This window comes from Parambassis ranga, chromosome 14 (assembly GCF_900634625.1).
Source record: "Parambassis ranga chromosome 14, fParRan2.1, whole genome shotgun sequence".
Lineage (NCBI taxonomy): Eukaryota > Metazoa > Chordata > Actinopteri > Ambassidae > Parambassis > Parambassis ranga.
Genome location: NC_041034.1, coordinates 718874 through 741514, shown reverse-complemented (window position 1 = coordinate 741514; position 22641 = coordinate 718874). Strand labels below are relative to the sequence as shown.

Sequence of the window (22641 nt, the reverse complement as noted above, 5' to 3'; positions counted from 1 at the left end):
CAGCAGACTAGTTATTTTTAATAACCCTGGAAGTTCTGTTTTCAGTAACGTTAGCTAGCTGTAGTTAGCTTCAACTAACGTGATGTTAGTTTAATCTAACTGTCAGCAAGCTGAACGGAGAGAAAAGCCCACATGCTGGTTCCTTATTTGGAGTCCTGTGGGTCATAAACCTGTGTGACACACGGGACTCAGCCAACACAACAGGAAGCTGCAGTTCACTGCACAGCCACAGGGGGCGCTGTTAACAGAGTTATTAGTGGGAAAAACTAGTTTATTTCTACTCAACTTTATTAAAAAATATTATCAACAAAATGTTCAGGAAAACATGCGCGCACACAAAGCCGTCCACGTAACGTACAAACTCACCATGTGTCAGACACCGTTTGGGGAGAAAACACATTCTAAACAAAGGAAAACCTGCATTCAATCAGTGAAGAGTTTCATTTGCATCCAATTGGTTAAAGGTAGAGAATAAAAATGACCTGATGACCCCGATTCCAAAAATATATAGAACATATCTTTACATGGAAACTCTTCAGAAAACCACAAACTGTAACGTAATAAAACGTCTGTCCACACGCAACGGGCTTCAGACCAACACCGGAAACAAACCTACAAAAATAGACCTTTGTGTTTCTCCTGCCCGTTTGTTCCCCTTTAATTTACTTGTATTCACATATGGACAGATGAACTGAAGCCAACATCACTATGTTAAGCTATGTTTTAATCCAATCAGATCTGAGGCTTCAGCCCTTTAACTACACACGGGGCCTGATCAATACAGCGGTGTGCTGATGTTTTGTATCTGTCGGACAGAAAGCAGAAAGAGATGTTTGTGTTATGATGTCACGTACATCTGAGCATGCTCAGCTGCACTGAGTCTGTGCACTGTGGCTGTAAATGAGGACCCTGACAGCAGTTACATCACACCTGTTAGCTACGTTAGCGAGGGGGCTAGCTAGCTAAAGTTCGTCAGCACATAAACTGCATATATAAAAACGAGCGGCTGTCGGAATCATTCTGCAGGGAAGTAAATCAGCTGCTGGATGAGCTTTACCGTCATGCTGCAGGTTGTTTCAGGCCATCGCTTCATTTTAATTAAAATATTCGGCAGTCTCTTCTGTTCTTCTGCCGACTCTTCACCTGCCGGTTGCAACTCAACAGCGTCACAAAGACTTAAAGCTTTGGCCCGTTTTCTAAGCATCCCACCGTCCTGCTGGTTCCTCCTTCCATGGTGTTCCAGCAGCTTAATGTCCACATGTCTGAAATGCTGCACTCTCATTGGCTGACAATGAGCTGTCGCAGGTATGACTGCGTGAGGCCTCGCAGCTCCTCTAGTGCGTAGTCCTCGGGCATCGGCAGGCGGCTGACGTGCGGTGCCAGCTGGGCGAGCGGGACACTGAGGGGGTCGGACGCGGCTTCGCCCTGTTGGAGACTCAGCACCACACGCAGGATGTTAGCCACGCGCTTCGCCATTTCTGTGTGGGGGGGGGCAGGGCTTGGTTAGGTTCAAACAAAAGTGACTGAAAGTTTTCAATAAACCAGAACCACACCTCAACACGTCAGCTGCTGAGATTATTTACTATGAAGTCACATGCTAACAAAGGGCATCTAATGAACCTATGAAATGCTTTCTGTGTTTCTGCCACTCTTCCTTGGCAGCCTCCTTCCATACACCTGAGTGCAGCCAATCAGAAGCCAGGATGTTCTTACCTGATTGGGCAAGGCGGTCTCTGGCGGTGCTGCAGGGAAGGAGTTCGATTCTGCTGCAGAGAGATGTCACGTCGCTGTAGAGACGCTCCAGCTCGTACCCGGCGTTTTCCATCTAAGAGAGAGAACGTCAAACATCAAAGACCACTCAGGAAGCAGCGGCTTCTACTAAAGCTACTGCAGTTCCTCCTGACACACACCTGCTGGATGTCCCGCAGGGTCTTGATGACTCTTATGTAGTCCAGGTAAACCCTCCCTGCAGTGTCCCAGTCCTGGATGGTGGTGCTGTGCTCAGGGACTGCCAGACCCTCCAGGAACTCCAGCAGATAGTCATGGTTGTCGTTGATGATGCAGTCTGCGGGACAGACCCAAGGAAGAGCTAAGGTTACCCGATTCCTCCACCGGCTGACAAAAACAGAAGGCCATCTACCTGAGGCGAGGTGCTGGATCAGCAGCCGGTGGCACTGATTCCAGTAGCCGGCCCGGTACAGGTGCAGGGCCTGCTGGTGCCTGTCAGCATCGCGGTGGGCTCGGGTAGCCTTGGCTTCATGGATCCACTGCTCTGGAATGAGCAGCCTCTCGGTCAGGAAGCGCTCCCTCTGTGCAGAGTCATCCGTCTCCTGCAGGGGGCAGTGCAGGGTCAGCATCTCCCTGACCGCTCGCTCTCGCTGGCTGCAGAGACACAGAGATCAAGTCAGCTCTCCTTACAGAGCTAAATCGATGTATCAGGCTTCTGGACTTACGTATGGTCAGGAATGTGCAGCAGAATGAAGACAGCCAGGTGCCACAGGCCAGAACTCTCCAGCTGTGCAGCATAACTGGTGTGGAGGAGTCCCTGTCGTGAGGCACTCAGGTGGCTGTAGTGCAGCGCCTGCAGGACACCCCACAGGTGCCAGCTCAGCTGGTAATCCAGGCGGTCCCAGGTGACGGTGAGAGGGTCCAACAGCTGCTGGAGGCTGTAGTGTCTGCAACACATTGGGATGTTTTACTCATTGAGGTTCTGCTGGTCAGGCGGTCCTGAAGGTCCTTCCACTGTAGGAACTACAGGCTCATTTACAACTGGTGGCTAGGAAGTCCCCACCCCTATTTCTCCCCTGAAAAAGTCCCTGAAAGAGGAACTGCTAGAGCTTCGCTTCCTCTAACAAGCACATGCTGTCAGGATACCTGTCACTGTAGAGTTTGAGCAGGTGGAAGCAGAGGTCATACAGAGGCCGTTTAGACTCCTCCTCCTCCTCCTCCAAATCAGACTGGTCAGCCTCCATGTATGGAGGAAGTGGGGCGCAGGCGTACCTCGGCCCCTCGCTGGAGCCCTGCAGCACACACAAAGATTAAACACCCCTGACAACCAATGAGGAGGCGGGCACCTCAATGTCCGCAGCTCACCTGGAAGGCAGCTTCGTATTTGGCGAGGGCATCAGCCACAGAGGCCGTGGGAGGCAACATGAACCAGAGGTGCACTGCCATGCAGCGCTTCCAGTCCAGCTCAGAGCAGACATTCACCGCAGAGTCAGACGACTGCCACACCTGAAAGGTTTCCCACATGAAGTCCGATTAATCCGGCGAAACAGAAGCATCAGTGAAAAAACATTCAGCGGAAACGTACAGGCTTCCCAGCAAGCAGCGCGAAGATGCGGAGCCGCTCCTCGGTCAGGTAGCAGTCAGTCTGCATGCGGTTCCAGTCGGCGAGCTGAAGGGTCAGCAGGTCCCGGCTGTACTGAGAACCCGTGGCCTGAGACAGCAGCAGGGACAGACGGTGGTCTCCTGCAGAGACACACAGGTCAGCAGGACATAAAGGGACGTGTGACGTGGACATGCTCAGTAACAGACAGTTTCTGCTTAGATGTTGTAATGGAAGTGCCACGTGGACTGGGTCTGAGTGGGTTTGAACCTTTTCTCCTCACCTTCCTTCTGTGCGAGGCGACACGCCTCGCTGATGCGGTTTCCTGTTAGATAGCTGAAGATGGCCTCTGTGTGGCGACCCTTTTCAGCCTGAGCCACCTCCTCCTCCACCCTGTGGGTGGCGCCACGAGACAGCCAGGCCGAGAAAGCCCGCCTCCTCTCCAGCTGCTGCTCATAGTCAGACGAAGGCTCGACATCTATCTCCTGTTCTTGGGAGCCCAGACGGCCCCAGAGGGACTCACACAGAGTCCAGACCTCCGCCCACTGACCCAGGAGAGCTGGAACAAACGCACAACAAAGTTCATCATCAGACGGTCTTAATCAGGACCATTACACACCGTGCTCTTCTACTCACGGTCTGTGCCGCCCTGCTTGTCGCACAGCTCGCTGATCCACTCGGCGTACTCATGCAGCGCTGCCACACCGGGCTGCGGTCGAACCAGAGGGCAGGCGGAGAAATCTAATGTGCTGACAGTGCTGTGTTTTAGGCAGATCTCTAGGGGGCGCTGCAGCACTGCATGGCTCTCCTCATCATCCTCATCGCTGGTTTTCAGTCTTGGACTCTCCAGACCCTCCAGCTGCTCCAGCACCACCTTGTAGGGACTCTCTGTAAGCCTGCAGGAGGCGACAGCTCGGTAAGACTTTATTTGAACAAAAAAAACAATCAGACTGTCCCGACTGTCTTACGGTTTAGTCCTGGCAGGTTTGGGCAGGAAGCTGAAGTCAGTCTTGGAGGTCAGTTGTTGGTGTTGGAGCTGTTTTGATGTCAACGTACTCAGTGGGCTGCCGCAGTGTGCCAGCGTCCAGCCGGGACCCCACCCGACCCGAAAGGATCGTGCCACAAACAGCCCATTATCCATCAGCAGACCCCCCTGAAAAACACCAGTTAGTACTTACTGCAGAGGAACAACATCAAGCCGCTGCAGGTATGGGGAGAAAAACACACCTTCCCCTGAGTGACCGACTCTTTGAGTGGAACTGGGCCCCCTAACCGCCGGGCACCCACAGTCCTGATCGAGGGCTCTGGAGTTCGAGTGGGAAGCAGAAAGGAGGAGGGCCCTGGCCCCGGCCACTGCAGTGAGCGAGAGGGCTCGACCACTGCAGGAGAGGCCCGGGATGGAGGAAGAGGAGGATGTGACGAGTCGGACAGATGAGGGAGGAGGCCGGAGGTGAAACGGGCCTGAAGGAGACCACCAACTTAAGAGATGAGGAGCACAAGAAGAGAGACGATTAGCAGACTGATACAGTTATTGATCAGCTGATGGTAATTGATCAGATGGAGGTCTGTTTTGTACCAGAGGGTCGTCCCTGAGCTCCTGGCAGAACAAGGCGAGGGGATGAGACTTCTGTGGCCACCTTTGATGCCCCCTGATCCTGGAACATGTCTCCTTCATCCTCCTCCTCAGCAAACAGAGATGCCTTCATGATCTGAAACAAACAAAAGCAGCTTATTTGGCGGTCCTCCGATGCGGCCACAGACATGGCGGCGAGGATGGCAGTCCTACCTGGAGTGTGTGTGGGTTGATCCCCAGCGAGGATGCCATGTGGCTGGATGTGGAAATGCAGTCGTGCACCACAGAGGGCAGACCTCCAAGCTTCCCACCCATCGTGTCCATCTCCCCTGGCAGCAGGTCACCATCCTCTTCGCCCCCCAGCATGCTGTCTGTTGGTAAGGTCTGGGTAATGTCTGCCATGTCACTGTCCAACTCTGCAAACCCACCCGGAAGATCCACAACAGCAGCGGACTGACGACAAGAAGAAAGAGTGAAGACACCGGGTCAGGTTTCAGAAAACACGACAACCTCCAAGGTGCCACACTGACAGCGTCCTGTCATTCAAACACTGCCCGAACCACCAGCGCACTTCAGACGTGAAACATTTTAACTATTAATAAACAAAACCTTTAAAAGAAACTCCTGCAAGGCCACAAATAATAAACGTCCCACAATGTTTTACATTTTAGATTTGGTCAAACTGAACGTTACCATCTGACTTCAAAACATTGATTTTTGTTTTCAAAGAATTCTGACATTGTGGCACATCTGTGGCCTCGCAGGAGTTTCTTTAAAGTTTCTTTTATAACGTAAAATGTTTTGTTTTTTTAAATGAAAGAAAAAAAAAAACGTATTTACATTTTAATTAATTCCAGCAACAACAAAAATGAACTTCAATCCTCAAAGAAAAGTCCAACTTCACTGACATGTTACATACCAAACTTAAACGTAGTAACTTTATTTTCTTTTATTAACTGCATGAATCTATCATTTAAAGCAGCCGAGGCTCAAACAAAAGCCGTGGTCTGGAAAGGCAGAGTTCTCTTATATCTCTTACATATATGAATCTAAAGCACTGACAGACTGCTCGTTCCATGAGCTGCTGACCACAGGAACATCTCACAACACTTCCAACAGAGTCGCTGCTTTGTAACCACACAGCTGGACACACACAGTTTGTGTGGAACGCTCCTTTAATCAGCTCAGTGAGGATGATGACAGGTGTGGAGTGGTGCAGGCGGCTCTACCTGAGCCTGTGGCGCCACCTGCTGCTGAGAGGGAGGAAGCTGCTGCTGCTGCTGAAGCCTGGAAGGAGGAAGAGGCATCATTGTCTTAAGCTTCTTGGGTTCGGCTTTGTGCGGGACCTCCTCGTCCTCGTCAGAGTCCTGGAGACCGTACTTGGAGAAATGGGCCACCTGTGAAGAAAATCAGTGAGTCAGAAAGCACCAAGACGTTCCACTACACCTACTCCAACAGTTTGTGTAGGCTGTAGGCTTTAAGAGAACGTAGGAAGGAGCTGCTGGGACGGTGAGAACCACACTCGAACTGTGTCTGCACCTGGGCCAAATTTAGTGATCAGTTTGCAGCAGTATACGAGGACCTCAGCAGAGAATCTCATCAGAACAGGAACACCCTGATCTCAAGGATCAAATGTTGTCTGATCATATTTTTCTGTGATTCTGTGACAAACCTCAAACACCCAGGATCCGGTCTCAGGCCTGTACTCCAGGAAACGGGCTCCCTGCTTGCGCGAGGCTTTCTCCAGCCGGCCCTCGTAGTTCATTTCGGTCAGGCGCTCAGGGCTCCTGATCTGAGTGCAGGTCGTCTTGTCGTTGGGCCAGACGCCGTCCAGAGTCACTTCCGCCCGCCTGTGCACACACAGACACACACATGTCAAACCAGCCTGTCTCTTCTTACCGCTTGTTTTGGTTCAGACATCACATACCTGTTGAGCCCTTCCCCCTCAGGCGGCTTGTTTTTGTCGTCTGGATACACAATGACCTCCTTGCGTCTGAAGTGGACGATCTCATCGAGGTTCAGTCCCGCCACGTTCACCTCGCCGGGGAAGAAAACGGAGCCGTAACCTGTGAGAGCGGAGCAGAGCAGTGAGAAGGCCGTCCACTGTTCGGTTGGGTTGTTACCTGACGCGTCAGAATCACCTTTTCTGCCGATGGAGAAGTTTTCCACCACACACTGGCCATTCTCATCCACCATCTCAGCCAGCTCGTCCATGGAGGGGATGGTATAATAACCCACACGGCTCAGAACGATGCCTAAAAGGTCAACGCAAAATGATTTATGGGGAAAAACTCAGCAGATTAATCAACGGTGTGAATGATCACAGATGTTGGTATCTGACCAGCAGGGTGAGGAGACTGCTGGGACTCCTGCTGCTCCTCCTCCTGGTCCTCCTGCAGAGACTCCTCTCCCAGAGACGCGGACACATCATCGCTGCTCAGCTGAGGACAGGAAATAAACAGATGAAATGCAGAACAACACAGGCGCTGTAACATGGCGTGGACGAGTGTCAGCTGACCTCCAGGCCATTCCTTGACTGTTTGTGCATGTTCAGGTCACTGATGGTGTCCTGCAGGCTGGCCTGGGCGCGGCCCTGGGGGATCGGCTTGGCAATGGGGTTGACGTAAAACTGGGTGACTTCTAGGTCATCATCCACCCGGCTGCTGGGGCGCGGGACCTCCCTCAGCTCCTCGTCTTCCATGTGGCTGCGAACAGGACGACAGTGGAGACAAGGCATCATCAGTACATCTCTATCATCTCTGCAGACACCCGGAGGCCCGGAGCTACAAGACGCGTTTGTGGTCCATTGGTTAAATGCTGCATCAGTGCTGTGTTTAAACAGACCTGTGACCATTCTGTGGATACTCTGGTGGTGAAGCCAGGTCGTCCGTCTCTTTGTTGTTTGGACTGCTGTACTGACTGCTGTTCAGGTTCTTCAGCACCAGTTTCTTGATGCTCTTTCTGCAGAGACAAACACACAGCAGGAGTTAAAAAACTTTTTTTAGCTAAAATGTAGTTTTTCTCTCCTGCATTGTAATTTATTTTGAGGTGTCCTTGAGTTCTGAGAAAGGTGCATACAAATAAAAAGCATTATAACCTGGGTATGAAGGCGCCGTTGGTGAGTGAGGGTTCGTCGTCATCAAGGCCGTCAAACAACTGCGACTTGGAGGCACCTGAAGATGTCAGCGCTTTGGGGCGCACTCGTGTTGCAGGCCGGGGTGTCAGCTTGTAGTGGGTGGGCGTGGTCAGAGCCTTCTGGGCAGTGGGATTTGTTGGTTTTAGACGCTGTTAGGGAAAGAAGATGTGAAAATGTATTTTATCATTTCAGTTTTCAGTCCTGTAGGACTTCATTAAGATAAACTGAACAGCAGCAGCAGACAGAACGCTCACCTCCTCCTTCTTCTTGGGGTCTGACAGGGGGTTCCGGAACAGCGGTGAGTCTCCATACGGCGAGTACGCCAGGACACTAAACTGCTGCTGAAGCAAGGCCTGCTGGGCGGCCGCTGCGTTTGGATCCGTGAGTGCTGAAGGAGACATCAATAAATAAGAACGTTCAGCCTGAGTCCTGACTGACAGGTCAGAGGAATGGAACAGGAGGTTCGGTGGACTGTAGATCAGCGTGGGTCCTGATTCCGCTGACCCTGAATCACAGCTTTCTGTTAAGAAAATCCAGCCGCTCACCAATAGGCTGCTGCGGAGCTCCAAAGCCTAGGGCGCTCGTTCCACTGTTGAACCCAGTTGTTCCAAACGTTCCCATCGTTCCCAGTGTGCTGCCCAGTTTCGTCTGATTATTCCCGAACAGGGTCGGCCCGGTGCCTACTGCTGGACACACAGTGTAAGGAGAAAGATGCCACAACAAAGGACCGACAGCTCCGCTGTCAACCATCTATTATTTTGACCTCTTCCAGCTCCTCTCACCTGTTCCAAAGCTTGTTCCCAGTCCAGTGCCAAGGCCTCCGGTAGTTGACTTGTTTCCAAACAGACTCCCTCCAGGAGCGTTACCACCAAAACCTGCAGCCAGAGACAAACAGTAATTATTGGGCTCCGAGCACAGAAGCGAGTCGCTAGGTCTGCCCCCTGAACAGCTACAGACTTACCGAAGGTGGAGGTGTTGGTTGCAGTTCCCAGCGTCAGAGTAGGCTTGTTCCCAAATAGCCCTGTGCCAGTGCCAAAAGACGGGGCACTCGTGGTGGTGGTGCCGAACCCAGTGGTCTTATTACCGAATAGGGTCGGCTGCAAACAGAACCACACACAGTCAGACTGAACAGTAACTATGACATGGAGCTTTGGTTGTGATGTGTTTCCCCATCAACAGTTATACAGCGCTCTACATTACAGTGGTATCAAACTGACATTAAACCCATCACATTTTATCCATTTTATCTTTTTAAGGAAGAGTAAAGGTTGTGGGTTCAATACCCATGTCCACCTATTCTACATGAGTCCACCTAGAAACCAACAACTACCAGGTTCTCCACAGGCTGCTGCTTTGTCCTGAAGCTGAAACTGATCTGTCAAACACGTGAGTGTGTAAACCGCTATAACTCAGGGTCTGTTCTGTTTCGTACCTGTGTGCCGACGTTTCCAAATCCAGTGTTTGGCTGGCCGAACAAGCCGGTGCCTGTCCCAAAGCCTGTGGCAGTGCTGGCCTGAGTGGTGCCGAACAAACCGCTTGACTGAGACGGTGCCGTGTTTCCAAACAACCCCTGAGGTAACATGGACAGATCCTCTCTCAGAGCACAGTTTAACAAAGGTCCGACAGGCTCAGGGCCACCCTGCGATCTTACCATGCTGCTGGTGTTGGCCTGTCCCATTGTGTTGGTGTTGCCGAAAGTGAATCCAGTGCTCTGGGCAGTGGTGGTCTGACCAAACGGCTTAAAGAGGCTGGCGGTTTGTGGCGGGTTCGGCTGACTGAACAGACCACCCGTGGTTGTGCCAAACCCCCCGGTGGCTGCTACAGATGAGAAAACACTGGTAAGGACCAACACAGCGACTGAAATCCTCTCCGAGTTTTCAGCTGACCGCGTAGCTGAGCGCCAGCATTCTGCCGCCTGCCCCACTTACGTGTTCCGAACGTGCTCTTGTTCTGGCCAAAGGAGAAGCTGGTGTTGGGCGCCGAGGAGCCAAACAGGCCGGTTGCGGCACTGGATGTGGCTGTACCAAACAGACTGCCAGTCCCTGCCGCCATGGGGTTGGTCGGGCCCTTCCTGCCCGCCTGGTAATCCTCCAGCCTTAGTTCCTGTGGGAAGACACAGATCAGATGCAGAAACAGTGGACAGAAACAGCTCTGTTTGATCTGATCTGTCCTCGGGTGTGCAGACCCCAGGTGATGAACTCACCTCCAGGGATTTGTTTTCGTACTCCTTCATGGCTGTAATGCACTGATGCTTTGTGTTGATGCTTGTGGTCACACCTGCTTTCACCATCGTGTCACTTCCTGTTGGAGGCTGCAGGGTGAAAACACAAAGCGATGAAGTTTGCACGTGTGGTCGTTTCAGTCTGTGATTCAGGCGTCACACATTCACACTCACGTTGAATTTAACGGTCGTTCCTGGCTGCTGCGCGGCGGAGAAACCTGAGCCTCCAAACAAAGAGTTGGTGCCACCAAAGGGGTTGGTGGTGGTGTTGGTCGAGCCAAACAGCCCGCCGCTGCTGGTGCTCGTCCCAAAACCTGAAGGACAGAGGCAAAGGAGGCGTTACAGAGATAAAGCCATGTAACAGCCTGACAGAGGGCTCAGAGGTGGAGGTCTGACATCATAATTAAGCTGGAGTCATTATTTGACAAACTGACCATTTCCCAGCTTGGGATGAAAAAAGTATTTCTATTCTACTTTTCTTTACAGTTAATCACATAACACATTCATCAAAGGTGCACAGCATGAACACTGGAAGGTTCGTACTTCCAAATGTGGTGGGTTTGTTGGCGCCAAATGCATTGTTTTGCTGGGAGAAGAGTCCGCCACTAGTGCCAGTGCCAGTGTTGCCAAACAGGCTGGTGGAGGCGCCGCTGGTCGCACCAAACCCGAAGCCAGTGCTGGTGGAGGAAGTCGCAGGCTGGCTGAAGGTGCTGGACCCGAACAGACCGCCTAGAGGAAGGGAAGGACAGGGCTGTGTTTAAAAACGGTAGCATTGCTCGTCATCATCGTTTTCAGGGGAATAGATGTGTGTCCTTATGATACAGGTGCTTCTGTCTACAGACCTGGTTTAGTCTGTGTGGAACCAAACAGTCCTCCAGTGTTGCTGGTCGCCCCGAACGCAGATGTTCCGAAACCCCCTGTTGCCCCAAAGCCTGTGTCTGCAGAGGGAGAGGTCTCATGACTCAACATAAAACTACAAACCTTTCATCAGATATTCAGAAACACTGAGAGCATTTTATCAGCACGCCCATTCACTGACAAGCTTTCCACTGCAGCTGGTGCTGTTGAAGATCTAAAAACATCATAAATATACTTACTCTGCTGACCAAAGGTTGATGAGGTGCCAAACCCCCCTGTTCCTCCACCAAAGGGAGTCCCAAACGACTTGTTGAACATGGTGTTCTCCTAGCAGGGCCGCATACGTTTTCTGCAGCGACAAACAGAATATACAAAAGTAATGAATCAAACGGTTCAGAAGCCCTTTTCACATTCTCTGCATCCTAACTGGTTTTAACTTGTCAGAACACAAATGTCCGACACAGTGGACATTAACCAGTCCTCAGGCTGCTGGCTCCCAGCTGTGAACACACACAGCGTCCATACTTTTGGAAATAACACTGTCCCCAGCAGCACGGTCTGCCGGGACCCGTCCCCTTTCCTGAACCTGCCACAGAGGTGCATGTGTGAATGGGTCAACACAGAACATTCTGAGCGGACTCCACCTGGTGTTCTAGCACATATCAAACAGACAGTATGTGTTCCAAAGAATTCTGTTGTTTATGGCTTTATCTGCACCAATGAAGTAGCATTAAGATTATTTTAATCGTAACAGAGCAGTAATCCACCTTAATCCATCCATTATTCTGCCTCCGTGTGTGTGTGTGTGTGTGTACATAAGAGTTAGTGCTTGTGTGTATTGTTCTTTGATATGCTGCTACTACAACTTAATTTCCCCAGATTAATAAAGTAAATCTTAATCTTAATTATTCATTTATCGAGACTTTTGAATTCTGAGAGGATGTGTTCGAATATAAAAAGTGTTCGTCTGGTCGAGCATCAAAATACAACAAACATGTTGAACACAGAGTTCACAATTATCAGAACCCTGAAAGAGCGGGGCTCGGCTGATCTGAACCGGGGGTCAGGGGGAAACATGACAGCGGCTCAGCTCCACTCTGGGCTCCAGCGCCACGTGCAGCCCACCGGGCCGACCATCACCTGGCCGCGGATCAAAACCAACACAACTTATGTCCGGCTAGTTACGAGTTTAAACTGGTTACTGGTAACTAAAACCGGTACGCGGGGGTTTGAACCAGGCGAGACCAGTTTCAAACCGAAACTCTGGCAGCTAGCACCGACCTGTTGTTAGCGTAATTTCCGCTCCTGCTAGCGGCCTGTTAGCTTAACTCATTCGCAGCACAGTTCACGGTATCAAGAAGCAGACTGTGTTACCGGGCAAAGGGAAAACTAACATCAACACACCTTCTCACTTCTGTCGTGATCACCGTGTTACTGACAGCTGCCACTTACACGTTACGTGCGTCGAGCTACCGTTAGCCAGCCAGCTAGCGCCCCTCCTAGCTAAACGTTAGCAAAACAAAAACAAGTCAGGGGCTGTCTGCGAGTCGGGGGTTCCTTCGCGGACTTTTACCTTTCACGGCGCTGCTTGAGCTTCTCAGTTCGGCCTCCCTCCCTCTGCAGTGAAGCTACGAGTCCAAAGTTTTCAGCAAATCGAAGCTTCGTTAGCTCAACATGAGCGGAGAGCTTTGTGAGCGAGGAGGGAAAGTGTCGACCTGCAGCCGTCACCACGCACTTTCATACGTCATGACGTACAGACGACGAACCCTGTTACAAAATGTTTAGTTCTTCTACTTCTTTATTTTTATTTTGATTATTATATTTTCTTCCGTACACTTTTTGGCTCAGCGCATCTTGGGCATACTTTGTGCTATTGAAACCGTTCAAATGTCAAAATGTTCAGTTATTGAGGACATGATGGGTCAACTTTTAGTTTTTTTCAGCTATTTAAAGTTTTTTAAAATATTCAGCTTTTTCAGAAAGAGAAGTCTATGAGAGAGTTCTTCAGAGTCTTCAGCTTTTAAAAGTTTTCAGCCCTGCATACTTTCAGCTACAGAAACCGTTCATATATCAAAATGTTCAGCTTCTTCTGCTCTTTTCAGCTATTACTTTTCAGAGTTCTGCTGTTTCTAGTTTATAGTTCAAATGGTTAACGGTTTTATACCAAGTGGTTTTGAGGTCTCCTCTGAGTTTAAACCTAATAAATTCTAAACATTAATAGAAGCATGCAAAGCAGCCATATTTGTAGTCTTTATCAGACTTTCTGTCATATTGATCATCCTTCAGCTGTATACTACTTCCACATTAAACTCACACAGCCTGAGCTTCTTATAGTCTCATGGTGTTATTCCACCCTCAGACCTTTCATATGGTATATTCACAGGCTATTCTTTAAGGTCATGACTTCATACTGTTCTTGTCTTCAGCTGTTTCTCTTTCATATCTTCATAATATTAAAACATTTTCTACTTTTCCAGATAAGAGCTTCATCTTTCTAAATTCTTAACTTTCAGCAAATTAAGTTCAGATTGCAGATTCTCCAGCAATTCAGAGCAATCGTTCACATCAGCGTTCAAAGCAATGCTTCAGCTGCGGCAATCAAACTTCCATTTTCTTCAGGAAATGCTTTTCTAGTTATTATTGCCATTAAAAATACTGTAATGTAATATTGTTAATCTGTACTGAAACTGACTTTTTGCATTTAACTGCCCAACAAAACCACGAACAACAGTAAAAAGGTCCTTTTGTGTGTTTGTGTGGATGTTTCTTTTTTATCCTACTTTTCATTTACTTCCTGGTGGAAAATATCTCCTCTCCTGACTCTCATTAAGAAAGTTGGCAGCCTCTCAGGAGTCAACAGGCAGGTGAACTTGTGCCAGTATCTGCAGCAGTTAAGGCCTTTTTGCAGTCCCTTCCATTTAAGGAATCCTTAAAGTGTTTACATACTTAGGAGTGACTGTCACCAAAACCCCAAACGACCTCCTTAAACCGGCAAAGCAAAATCGAGCAAGTCAGTTCTGGAAAACCCTGAATATCCATGGTTGGGAAGAAGAATGCAGCCATGATGATCGCATTGCTCCACTTTCTCCATCTCTTCCAGTCTGTGCTATTATACCTTAAACAGACTGGATTACTATACCTGTCATTTGGAGTTATAAGAATCTCTAAAACACACCATCAAAACTAAAGGATATGGGAGGTTTAGCTTTACCAAAATGTACGTTGTATTATTGGGCTGTGCCCTCCTGGAGACTCCTGCCCTGCATGGTTGTGTACAGAAAGTCACGTGCACCTTGCCCATACCTTATTTCACCTCCACCTCCTGGTCAATGCTAAAAAGTCTCGAGTTTGATAGGTTAGGCTCAGACTGAAGTGGAAATGAAGGGGGAAGTGCGACACTCCCAGGCCACCAATCCACTTTGGGTTTTTGCAGTGTGCTGGGACCTGGGAGCGGTCTATCAGGAAGACTGGCTGACACCTGCTCACCTGATGGTTGCGCTGAGCTGTCAGAGGTCTCTCCTTCCTTTTCCTCAGGATTTTGAGTTTTGTGAGTTTGGTTTGGTTTTGATTTGTTTTACACACAAACACTACACACACTACTGTTCTTTTTCTAACTTCGCTTTTCTAACTTTCACTAGGAAGGGGGCCCGCCGCAAACTCCCAGTGTCCAGGCCACTGGTGCCTTTGTGGGATTTGTTGCTGGTACTGGATGCCCTTTCAAACCACCCTTTTGAGCCTATTGAGGTGGTGGGGTTGAAATGTCTTTCAATTAAAACTGCGTTGCTTCTGGCACTGACCACTGCAAAGAGAGTGAGTGACTTACAGGCTTTGTCAGTCCATCCCTCGTGTCTGCAATTGGCCCCGGGGTGGGCTAAGGCTTGCTTGTGGCCTAACCCTGCTTTTGTGCCTAAAGTAATGGAGTCTTCTTACAGATGTCGAACTTTGGAATTGTTGGCTTTTCATCCTCCTCCATTCTCTTCCAAGGAGGACAAGCGACTTCACACCCTGTGCCCCGTACGGGCTCTGGGGGTGTATGTTGACAGAACAGCTGGGTTTAGGAGAACCGATCAGTTGTTTGTGTCCTGGGCCACTCCTCATAAGGGTAAGCCATTGTCCCGTCAAAGGCTGTCACACTGGATTGTAGAGGCCATTTTGGTTGCTTACTGGTGTAAGGGCTCTCAGCCTCCGTTGGGAGTGCGAGCCCACTCTACCAGAAGCATGGCCTCATCATGGGCCTTATTCAGGGGTGTGTCGGTTCAGGATATTTGCACAGCGGCAAGTTGGGCAATGCCTCACACGTTTGTGCGGTTTTATAGGCTTAATGTTGTGCATCAGTCACTGTCTCAGGCTGTGCTGGAGGCAGGTGTTACTGATCTGCGGTGAAGGTCTCTCTTTAGTCGTCAAGGGTCACGGCGTCAGGGAGCGGATGCAATTCGGGAGTGGGCTATATCTCCCATAGTGAAACACTGAGCGAAGTTAGAAAAAGAACGGAGGGTTACTTGCGTAATCCCTGGTTCTTTGATAACAGAGTTACCTCTCTTTGATAAGAGAGGTGTTTCACCAACACTTCCCTCCTTGCATGACACAGGACGAAATCTGCTTAGAATGAGTAGGAGGGGTTGGTCGGCCGTGTTAATAGAGGGGGCGGGGCCCCCAGTACAGCTCGGCCGGTCTGTCACATACAGACGTGATGTCATTGGAGCTTGCGTAGTTGAAGGCGTTTTCCCATAGAAACACCTCACTCTGTTATCAAAGAACCAGGGATTACGCAAGTAACCCTCCGATCTACTGATCTATGTACTAATGATTTTTCCTGAGTTTGTTTAAATACATTTTCTCAATCAGACACAGTCTTGTGTGGTCTCCGACCTATGAGCCAGGATGTGACGTCTATCACCACCTGATGCAGACCTGAATGACATAGCATCACTGGTTACTGTTTCAGTTTGTCTCAGAGTGGACCTGTTACTGCCTGGAAGTCTAAGAAACAACAAACTGTTGCTTGACATGTGAAGCTGAATACATGGCTTTGTCAGCTACTGCACACAAAGCCTGGATCTTGTAAAATAAATGAAATGGACAATGTCTTTAAATATGCACCACTGACAGTTTTAGAGGACAATCAGGGTGCTATTGCCCGTCCAAAGATGTAAGCATATTGATGTCAGATATCGTTTTGTCCGATCTGCACTCTGTGATGAACATCACTCTCCATTACTGTCCTACAGAGGACATGGTGGCTGATATATATATTAACTAAACCTGTGGTTAGAATCAGAATGGAGAAATGTGTGTGTTTTCTGTTTGGTGTATACATGAGTAACTGATATGGAAATATTGTATTGAATTTCTATGGTGTACTGAGAACAAGTGGGGGTGTAACACACTGGGGCACAATTATCAAGAAATGGCCACAGCTCTCCTCTTGTGCTGTGTGTGCATGCAGGCCAAAGTCTAACCTGGCTGCTCCAACACCAGCCAGCGGCCTACATGCTGCCCTCTTGCTACCCTTCAGCCCCCAGCCTGCCTGCTGGATTTCAGCCCTTGGCCTGCCAGATGCTACCCTCCAGCTATCAGGAATAGGTTGAAACAACCTCCCTGCCTTTGTATGACTATAGAGATTTGTTGTGTAAGTTCTGAAATTTTGTCATCCCTAAAGTACGAAGTGAATCGGGCAAGAAAGCTTTATTTAGGTGTCCAGCACCTACTACCTGCTTGGAATAAATTACAATCTTAACTTCAACTTCAAGCCCTTGTTACATTGAATGAGTTTAAAGCTTTGGTGAAATCCTTCCAGTCGATCACATGTGTATGTAAGTAATTCAAGTGAGCAAGTTATAATGTTTATCGTTTTTTATATAACTATGCTGCTGCCCTCTTGGCCAGGTCTCGCTTGAAAAAGAGTTCTTTGATCTCAAAGGGACTAACCTTGGCAAATGAAAGCTAAACAGAAAATAAATGATTAAAGCTCTGCCCAGAGGCCTTCACTGTTCCTCAGTTTCTGTTCCCCAGTCTCTGAACATTTGTCCCACTCTCACACATGTTACAATCACAGTTCTGGCTGCATCACTTCAGGATGAAGTAAAACAGGCTGACTTTTACTAACAGTATTTATTCAGAGTGTCACAACAAGGTGAACCTGACTATCAGTCTCTTCCTGCTCCATCAGTACAGACAAATAATGCAGACCTCACCAAAACCTCTCGGGTGGGAAAGTCATACATGTCAAACTCGAGGCCTGCGGGCCTAATCTGGCCCACTGCTCATTCTATCTGACCCACACATGATGTCAAAAATATATAAATTTATATAAAAATATATAATTCAGCGTAAATCAGTTTGTAAATGTAAATGTAAATTTTTATTTTCATTTCATATAAACTGAAATCTACTGAATCAAACCACAGTCATACTAACAAAAATAATTTATTTTGAGCAGCAAAACTTACAGCAAAGACCAAAGGTTGGCGCTCACACTCCGGCCGTTGTTGTTGAGAGAGTGCAGCTCCGAAATGTATTTGTTTACGGCTGTGAACAATAAAGGTGTTTCAAACTGAAAAGCAAAGAGGATGGTGAACACAGTCCCAAAGATGGACACAGCAGCAAGTCTTAGGGAGCTCGGTGGAAACAAAGCTGCCTGATGTGTGAAGAAAAAGTCGCCGTCCTGAAGGAAAATTAATCTCTTGTGAGTATTGGACTGAACAAGGAGAACAGGAGGATCAGAGAGACCAGAGGAGACACGAGGCACACAGCTACAGAGGAGGCTGACATGTCAGCACAGTCAACAAGATGCTGATGCAGCAGTTGAAGTAAATTTTGTGATGGTGAGTTAATCACCAAACATGGCCATAGATCAGGACAGGGACAGTGGGGACATGTCCACACTAAGGAGTGGTCCTGGGTCATTTTGAGTTTGACACCGCTGGTTTAAGGAATCCACAGCAGAGATGGTGCATGAGAACAGGTCTGATGGTCTGATCTCTGATGCCATAGATCAGAGAGCACAGACATCTGGGAAACAGGGAAATAAATATATACAATAATATATAAACACGCACAAACACTATCCTTGTTAAAATTCCTGACAGCGCCATGAACAGTGAGGTGAACATAGTTGTAGACAGAATGAGGCAGAGCTGCACCAGATGCAGCAGCAGAGTGTTACGAGCTTTTCTGGCAGAAGCTTTGTCTGTGGAGGCCGACCTGGCTGCAATGATTACACCAAAGTAGGAAAAAGAAATTGCAACACCAGCTGATACAAACAGGACACAAATGAAGGCTCTGTCATAATCTTTAGACCGAGGTCCAAGAAATATGTATACACCAGAGCAGAAGTCCTTCATCTGTAGATTCTCAAGGTCTTTAAAAGGAAATTCTAACAGCAGCAGAACCCGAGTGAGAATATTTAGAGAACCCAAGGCCCAGATTACAAAGATGGCCACACCTGTGTTCCTGATGGTGATGATGGTAGTGTGTCTCAGTGGGTAACACACAGCTACATATCTCTCCAAAGACATCACCAACAGTGTGAGAGGAGAGATGGTAGTGGTGAGACTGGCGAGCAAAATAAGGAAACCACAGACAGGATACGTCAGAATTAACCTACTCGCAGAAATCAAGTACAGTAAATGACCGAGAGCCATCTGAACAGTGTCTGCAAACAGAAGGTTATACAAGAGAACATAACGAGAGGTCTCACAAAACACTGGCTTACTCCTCAGTGTGAACAACATGGTCACATTGATGAAGAGGAACACACAGCACGGCAGCGTTGTCACAACAGCTCCAGTCACTCTCTCCAGTAACTGGACCTGTTGTCCGTCCGTGATGTTAGTCTGAGATCCAGATGTGTCTGACATGACAGAGAAAATCTAAGTCATGACGGTGTCAGTGGAAGACTAAAGCACAATGATGCAGTCAGAACTCCTACAGCAGTTTAGACAAACATCAACAAGAAGTCATGAAAACACAGAGTCCCTGAGCAGACAGCCGGCTGGTTCCACTCACAGCTTGGTTCCATGTGGCAGAGCTGCTCTGCAGGGTTAGATTAACCTTGCATGAGTTATGAAGTCTCTCTTCACTGTTCATTCACGTGACACACCACATGTTCACATGGTTACTGGGCCAATGGTGAATGATGTCACCTCTGTCCTTCTATTATCTAATATGGTGAGTGGTTCCTTGTTACTGTGGCTGTATGACATGATTAACTCTATCACATTAAAACAGCCTTTTTATCTGAAACTGGTGGAACCGTACAGATTTGTTTTTGACACCTATGCCAAAAAACATCACCACAAGCCCGAACATGGCTCTAAATTGCTTAATTGAAATGTCTTTCCACATTCTTAGGCTTCAGTGTCCAAAGAAAAAGGGGCATCAATTGGCCATTGAAGTGCTGCATCGAAAACAGAATCATTTTGTACATATAGCAGCACATTGTCTTTAACCGCTTTAAAGGCTGTCTGAACTACTGCCAACTCGCAACATAGACGCTGATCCATGTTTTGGGTCAGAGCACCCACATGTGCCAGCCTGCACTTGTCACTGATATGCTAAATACCATTCCAACGCTACCTATAAAGCATAGACTGTGTGTTTGTGAAAGAGAGCATGTGTGTGTAGGAAGAGCATGTGTGTTCACTGTTTATTGATCTAATGTTTGTTGATGAAGATTCTCAGTCATCCAGGTCATCATACGTAGAGAAGATTGGTGGAGGTGGAGTCAATGTTCTTGATGCTACTAAAGGTGATGTGACGTGGCTTTAGCAGTAAATCCAAACCTAGGTCCAAGGAAGTTATACAAAAACAAAACGCCTCACTTCGTCAAACGGTCTGGCTGTGGGGCCGTCACGAAGTTGACCCTTCGCCAACGCACAGGAAATAGATATTTTTGTGGCTGTATCTCCCTCATACCTCATCCTATGTGGAACTTTACAGTCATGCTGAACATGTGACTGCACAGACTGATATGCTGATATGCTACAGTCACTGCGCCACCTACTGGCCGGAGGACCTGTCTTTTGTATATGTGTGTTTTGGTGTCCTCTTCTGCCCTGCAGACCACAGCTCGTGCCAGTACCGGGGGAGAGAGGATGCGGACTTTGCTTTTTTGCTCTTCTCAAATTGTCTATTTTGATAAAATGATTTTTAACATGCCTTAATCTTTAATGACATTCAGTGTGAACAGCAAAGTAAGAGTTTCATTGTACAGGGAAACCTGGTTTCGTACTGTGTATATGACGCTTTGAATCTTGAATGAATATATACATATACATACATATATAAGATAAGATAATTCTTTATTAGTCCCCCACAGGAGAAAGTCACAGTGCTACAGCAGGTAAGATAGAAGCACACATTGAAAGAAGATATATATATTGTTTTGTTGCCTAGAGCTCTTTCGACATCAATGTTTATGTTGAGAAACATTAACAGTTAATCAGTTTAGAGCTGCCTAAGTATCTTATTTGTTTAATTATTATTTTAATATTCACTCACTTTACGAACCTTTAGTTTGTCCCCAACAGTTTGCAGCTAAATAAATATATTTAATGTTAGATAAAAACATCATAAAATGAGAGACAAAATCTCTGCAAGTGTTCTGGCGCAGATGTATTAACTATTTGCAAACATGGAAACTGTCAGTTTCCTTTCTGCTTCGTCACTACAGACAAATGATGCAGACCTTAGCAAAATATCTCTGGTTGGTATGAAAAAGGACTCAGTCAACAGCAGATATGAGAGCCGGGCCCCCCCTTAAACAAAGGCCCTCTTCAGTGGGGGACAATTCCAGAAGTGGCCCTGTCTCATTTTGAGTTTGACACCGCTGGTTTAAGGAACCGACAACAGAGATGGTGCATGAGAACAGGTCTGATGGTCTGATCTCTGATGCCATAGATCAGAGAGCACAGACATCTGGGAAACAGGGAAACACATACATACAAAACTGTATAAAGGCGCACAAACACTATCCTTGTTAAAATTCCTGAAAGTGCCATGAGCAGTGGACTGAACATAGTTGAAGACAGAATGAGGCAGAGCTGCACCAGATGCAGCAGCAGAGTGTTACGAGCTTTTCTGGCAGAAGCTTTGTCTGTGGAGGCCGACCTGGCTGCAATGATTACACCAAAGTAGGAAAAAGAAATTGCAACACCAGCTGATACAAACAGGACACAAATGAAGGCTCTGTCATAATCTTTAGACCGAGGTCCAAGACGTATGTATATGCCAGTGCAGAAGTCCTTCATCTGCAGACTCTCAAGGTCTTTAAAAGGAAATTCTAACAGCAGCAGGACCCGAGTGAGAACATTTAGAGAACTGAAGGCCCAGATTACAACGATGGCCACACCTGTGTTCCTGATGGTGATGATGGTAGTGTGTCTCAGTGGGTAACACACAGCTACATATCTCTCCAAAGACATCACCAACAGTGTGAGAGGAGAAATGGTAGTGGTGAGACTGGCGAGTAAAGTGAGGAAACCACAGACAGGATATGTCAGAAATAATCTACAGACAGCGAACAAGTACAGTAAATGACTGAGAGCCATCTGAACAGTGTCTGCAAACAGAAGGTTATACAAGAGAACATAACGAGAGGTCTCACAAAACACTGGCTTACTCCTCAGTGTGAACAACATGGTCACATTGATGAAGAGGAACACACAGCACGGCAGCGTTGTCACAACAGCTCCAGTCACTCTCTCCAGTAACTGGACCTGTTGTCCGTCCGTGATGTTAGTCTGAGATCCAGATGTGTCTGACATGACAGAGAAAATCTAAGTCATGACGGTGTCAGTGGAAGACTAAAGCACAATGATGCAGTCAGAACTCCTACAGCAGTTTAGACAAACATCAACAAGAAGTCATGAAAACACAGAGTCCCTGAGCAGACAGCCGGCTGGTTCCACTCACAGCTTGGTTCCATGTGGCAGAGCTGCTCTGCAGGGTTAGATTAACCTTGCATGAGTTATGAAGTCTCTCTTCACTGTTCATTCACGTGACACACCACATGTTCACATGGTTACTGGGCCAATGGTGAATGATGTCACCTCTGTCCTTCTATTATCTAATATGGTGAGTGGTTCCTTGTTACTGTGGCTGTATGACATGATTAACTCTATCACATTAAAACAGCCTTTTTATCTGAAACTGGTGGAACCGTACAGATTTGTTTTTGACACCTATGCCAAAAAACATCACCACAAGCCTGAACATGGCTCTAAATTGCTTAATTGAAATGTCTTTCCACATTCTTAGGCTTCGGTGTCCAAAGTCCTACTGCCAGCTCGCAACATAGACGCTGATTCCATGTTTTGGGTCAGAGCACCCACGTGTGCCAGCCTGCACTTGTCACTGACATGCTAAATACCATTCCAACGCTACCCATAAAGCATAGACTGTGTGTTTGTGAAAGAGAGCATGTATGTGTAGGAAGAGCATGTGTGTTCACTGTTTATTGATCTAATGTTTGTTGATGAAGATTCTCAGAGAAGATTGAAGCGAGGCGTCTGGACTTGTAGAGT

At 47.8% G+C, this 22641-nt stretch overlaps 3 protein-coding genes across 4 annotated transcripts; all 3 read right to left on the bottom strand.

Annotated features, from left to right (window-relative positions):
• Window positions 1-270: 270 nt before the first annotated feature.
• nup98 (nucleoporin 98 and 96 precursor) lies at window positions 271-12853 on the bottom strand. 2 transcript variants are annotated; one of them, XM_028420997.1, is made up of 35 exons: window positions 12690-12853; window positions 11356-11465; window positions 11101-11196; window positions 10802-10987; window positions 10433-10572; window positions 10241-10348; window positions 9966-10140; window positions 9689-9855; window positions 9470-9607; window positions 8999-9134; window positions 8820-8912; window positions 8583-8723; window positions 8292-8425; window positions 7999-8186; window positions 7746-7862; window positions 7420-7606; window positions 7243-7342; window positions 7043-7156; window positions 6829-6967; window positions 6574-6751; window positions 6131-6298; window positions 5115-5354; window positions 4905-5037; window positions 4556-4806; window positions 4297-4481; window positions 3965-4224; window positions 3612-3887; window positions 3314-3471; window positions 3094-3234; window positions 2875-3020; window positions 2454-2675; window positions 2141-2382; window positions 1911-2065; window positions 1714-1825; window positions 271-1478 (listed from the first exon to the last, which is right to left on the bottom strand). In XM_028420997.1, the coding sequence occupies exons 2-35, from the start codon at window positions 11432-11434 to the stop codon at window positions 1279-1281; spliced, it is 5505 nt and encodes a 1834-aa protein (XP_028276798.1). In that variant the 5' UTR covers window positions 11435-11465; window positions 12690-12853; the 3' UTR covers window positions 271-1278. The 2 variants fall into 2 exon arrangements, with proteins under 2 accessions (XP_028276798.1, XP_028276799.1); XM_028420998.1 differs by having other exon boundaries at window positions 1279-1478; window positions 8583-8720.
• Window positions 12854-15523: 2670 nt separating this feature from the next.
• On the bottom strand, window positions 15524-18975 carry LOC114446443 (odorant receptor 131-2-like). Its single transcript, XM_028422086.1, has 3 exons — window positions 18051-18975; window positions 15777-15842; window positions 15524-15582 (listed from the first exon to the last, which is right to left on the bottom strand). The coding sequence occupies exons 1-3, from the start codon at window positions 18973-18975 to the stop codon at window positions 15524-15526; spliced, it is 1050 nt and encodes a 349-aa protein (XP_028277887.1).
• Window positions 18976-20925: 1950 nt separating this feature from the next.
• On the bottom strand, window positions 20926-21882 carry LOC114446439 (odorant receptor 131-2-like). Its single transcript, XM_028422080.1, has one exon. It carries the CDS (start codon window positions 21880-21882, stop codon window positions 20926-20928), a length of 957 nt encoding a protein of 318 aa, XP_028277881.1.
• Between the last annotated feature and the right edge of the window lie 759 nt (window positions 21883-22641).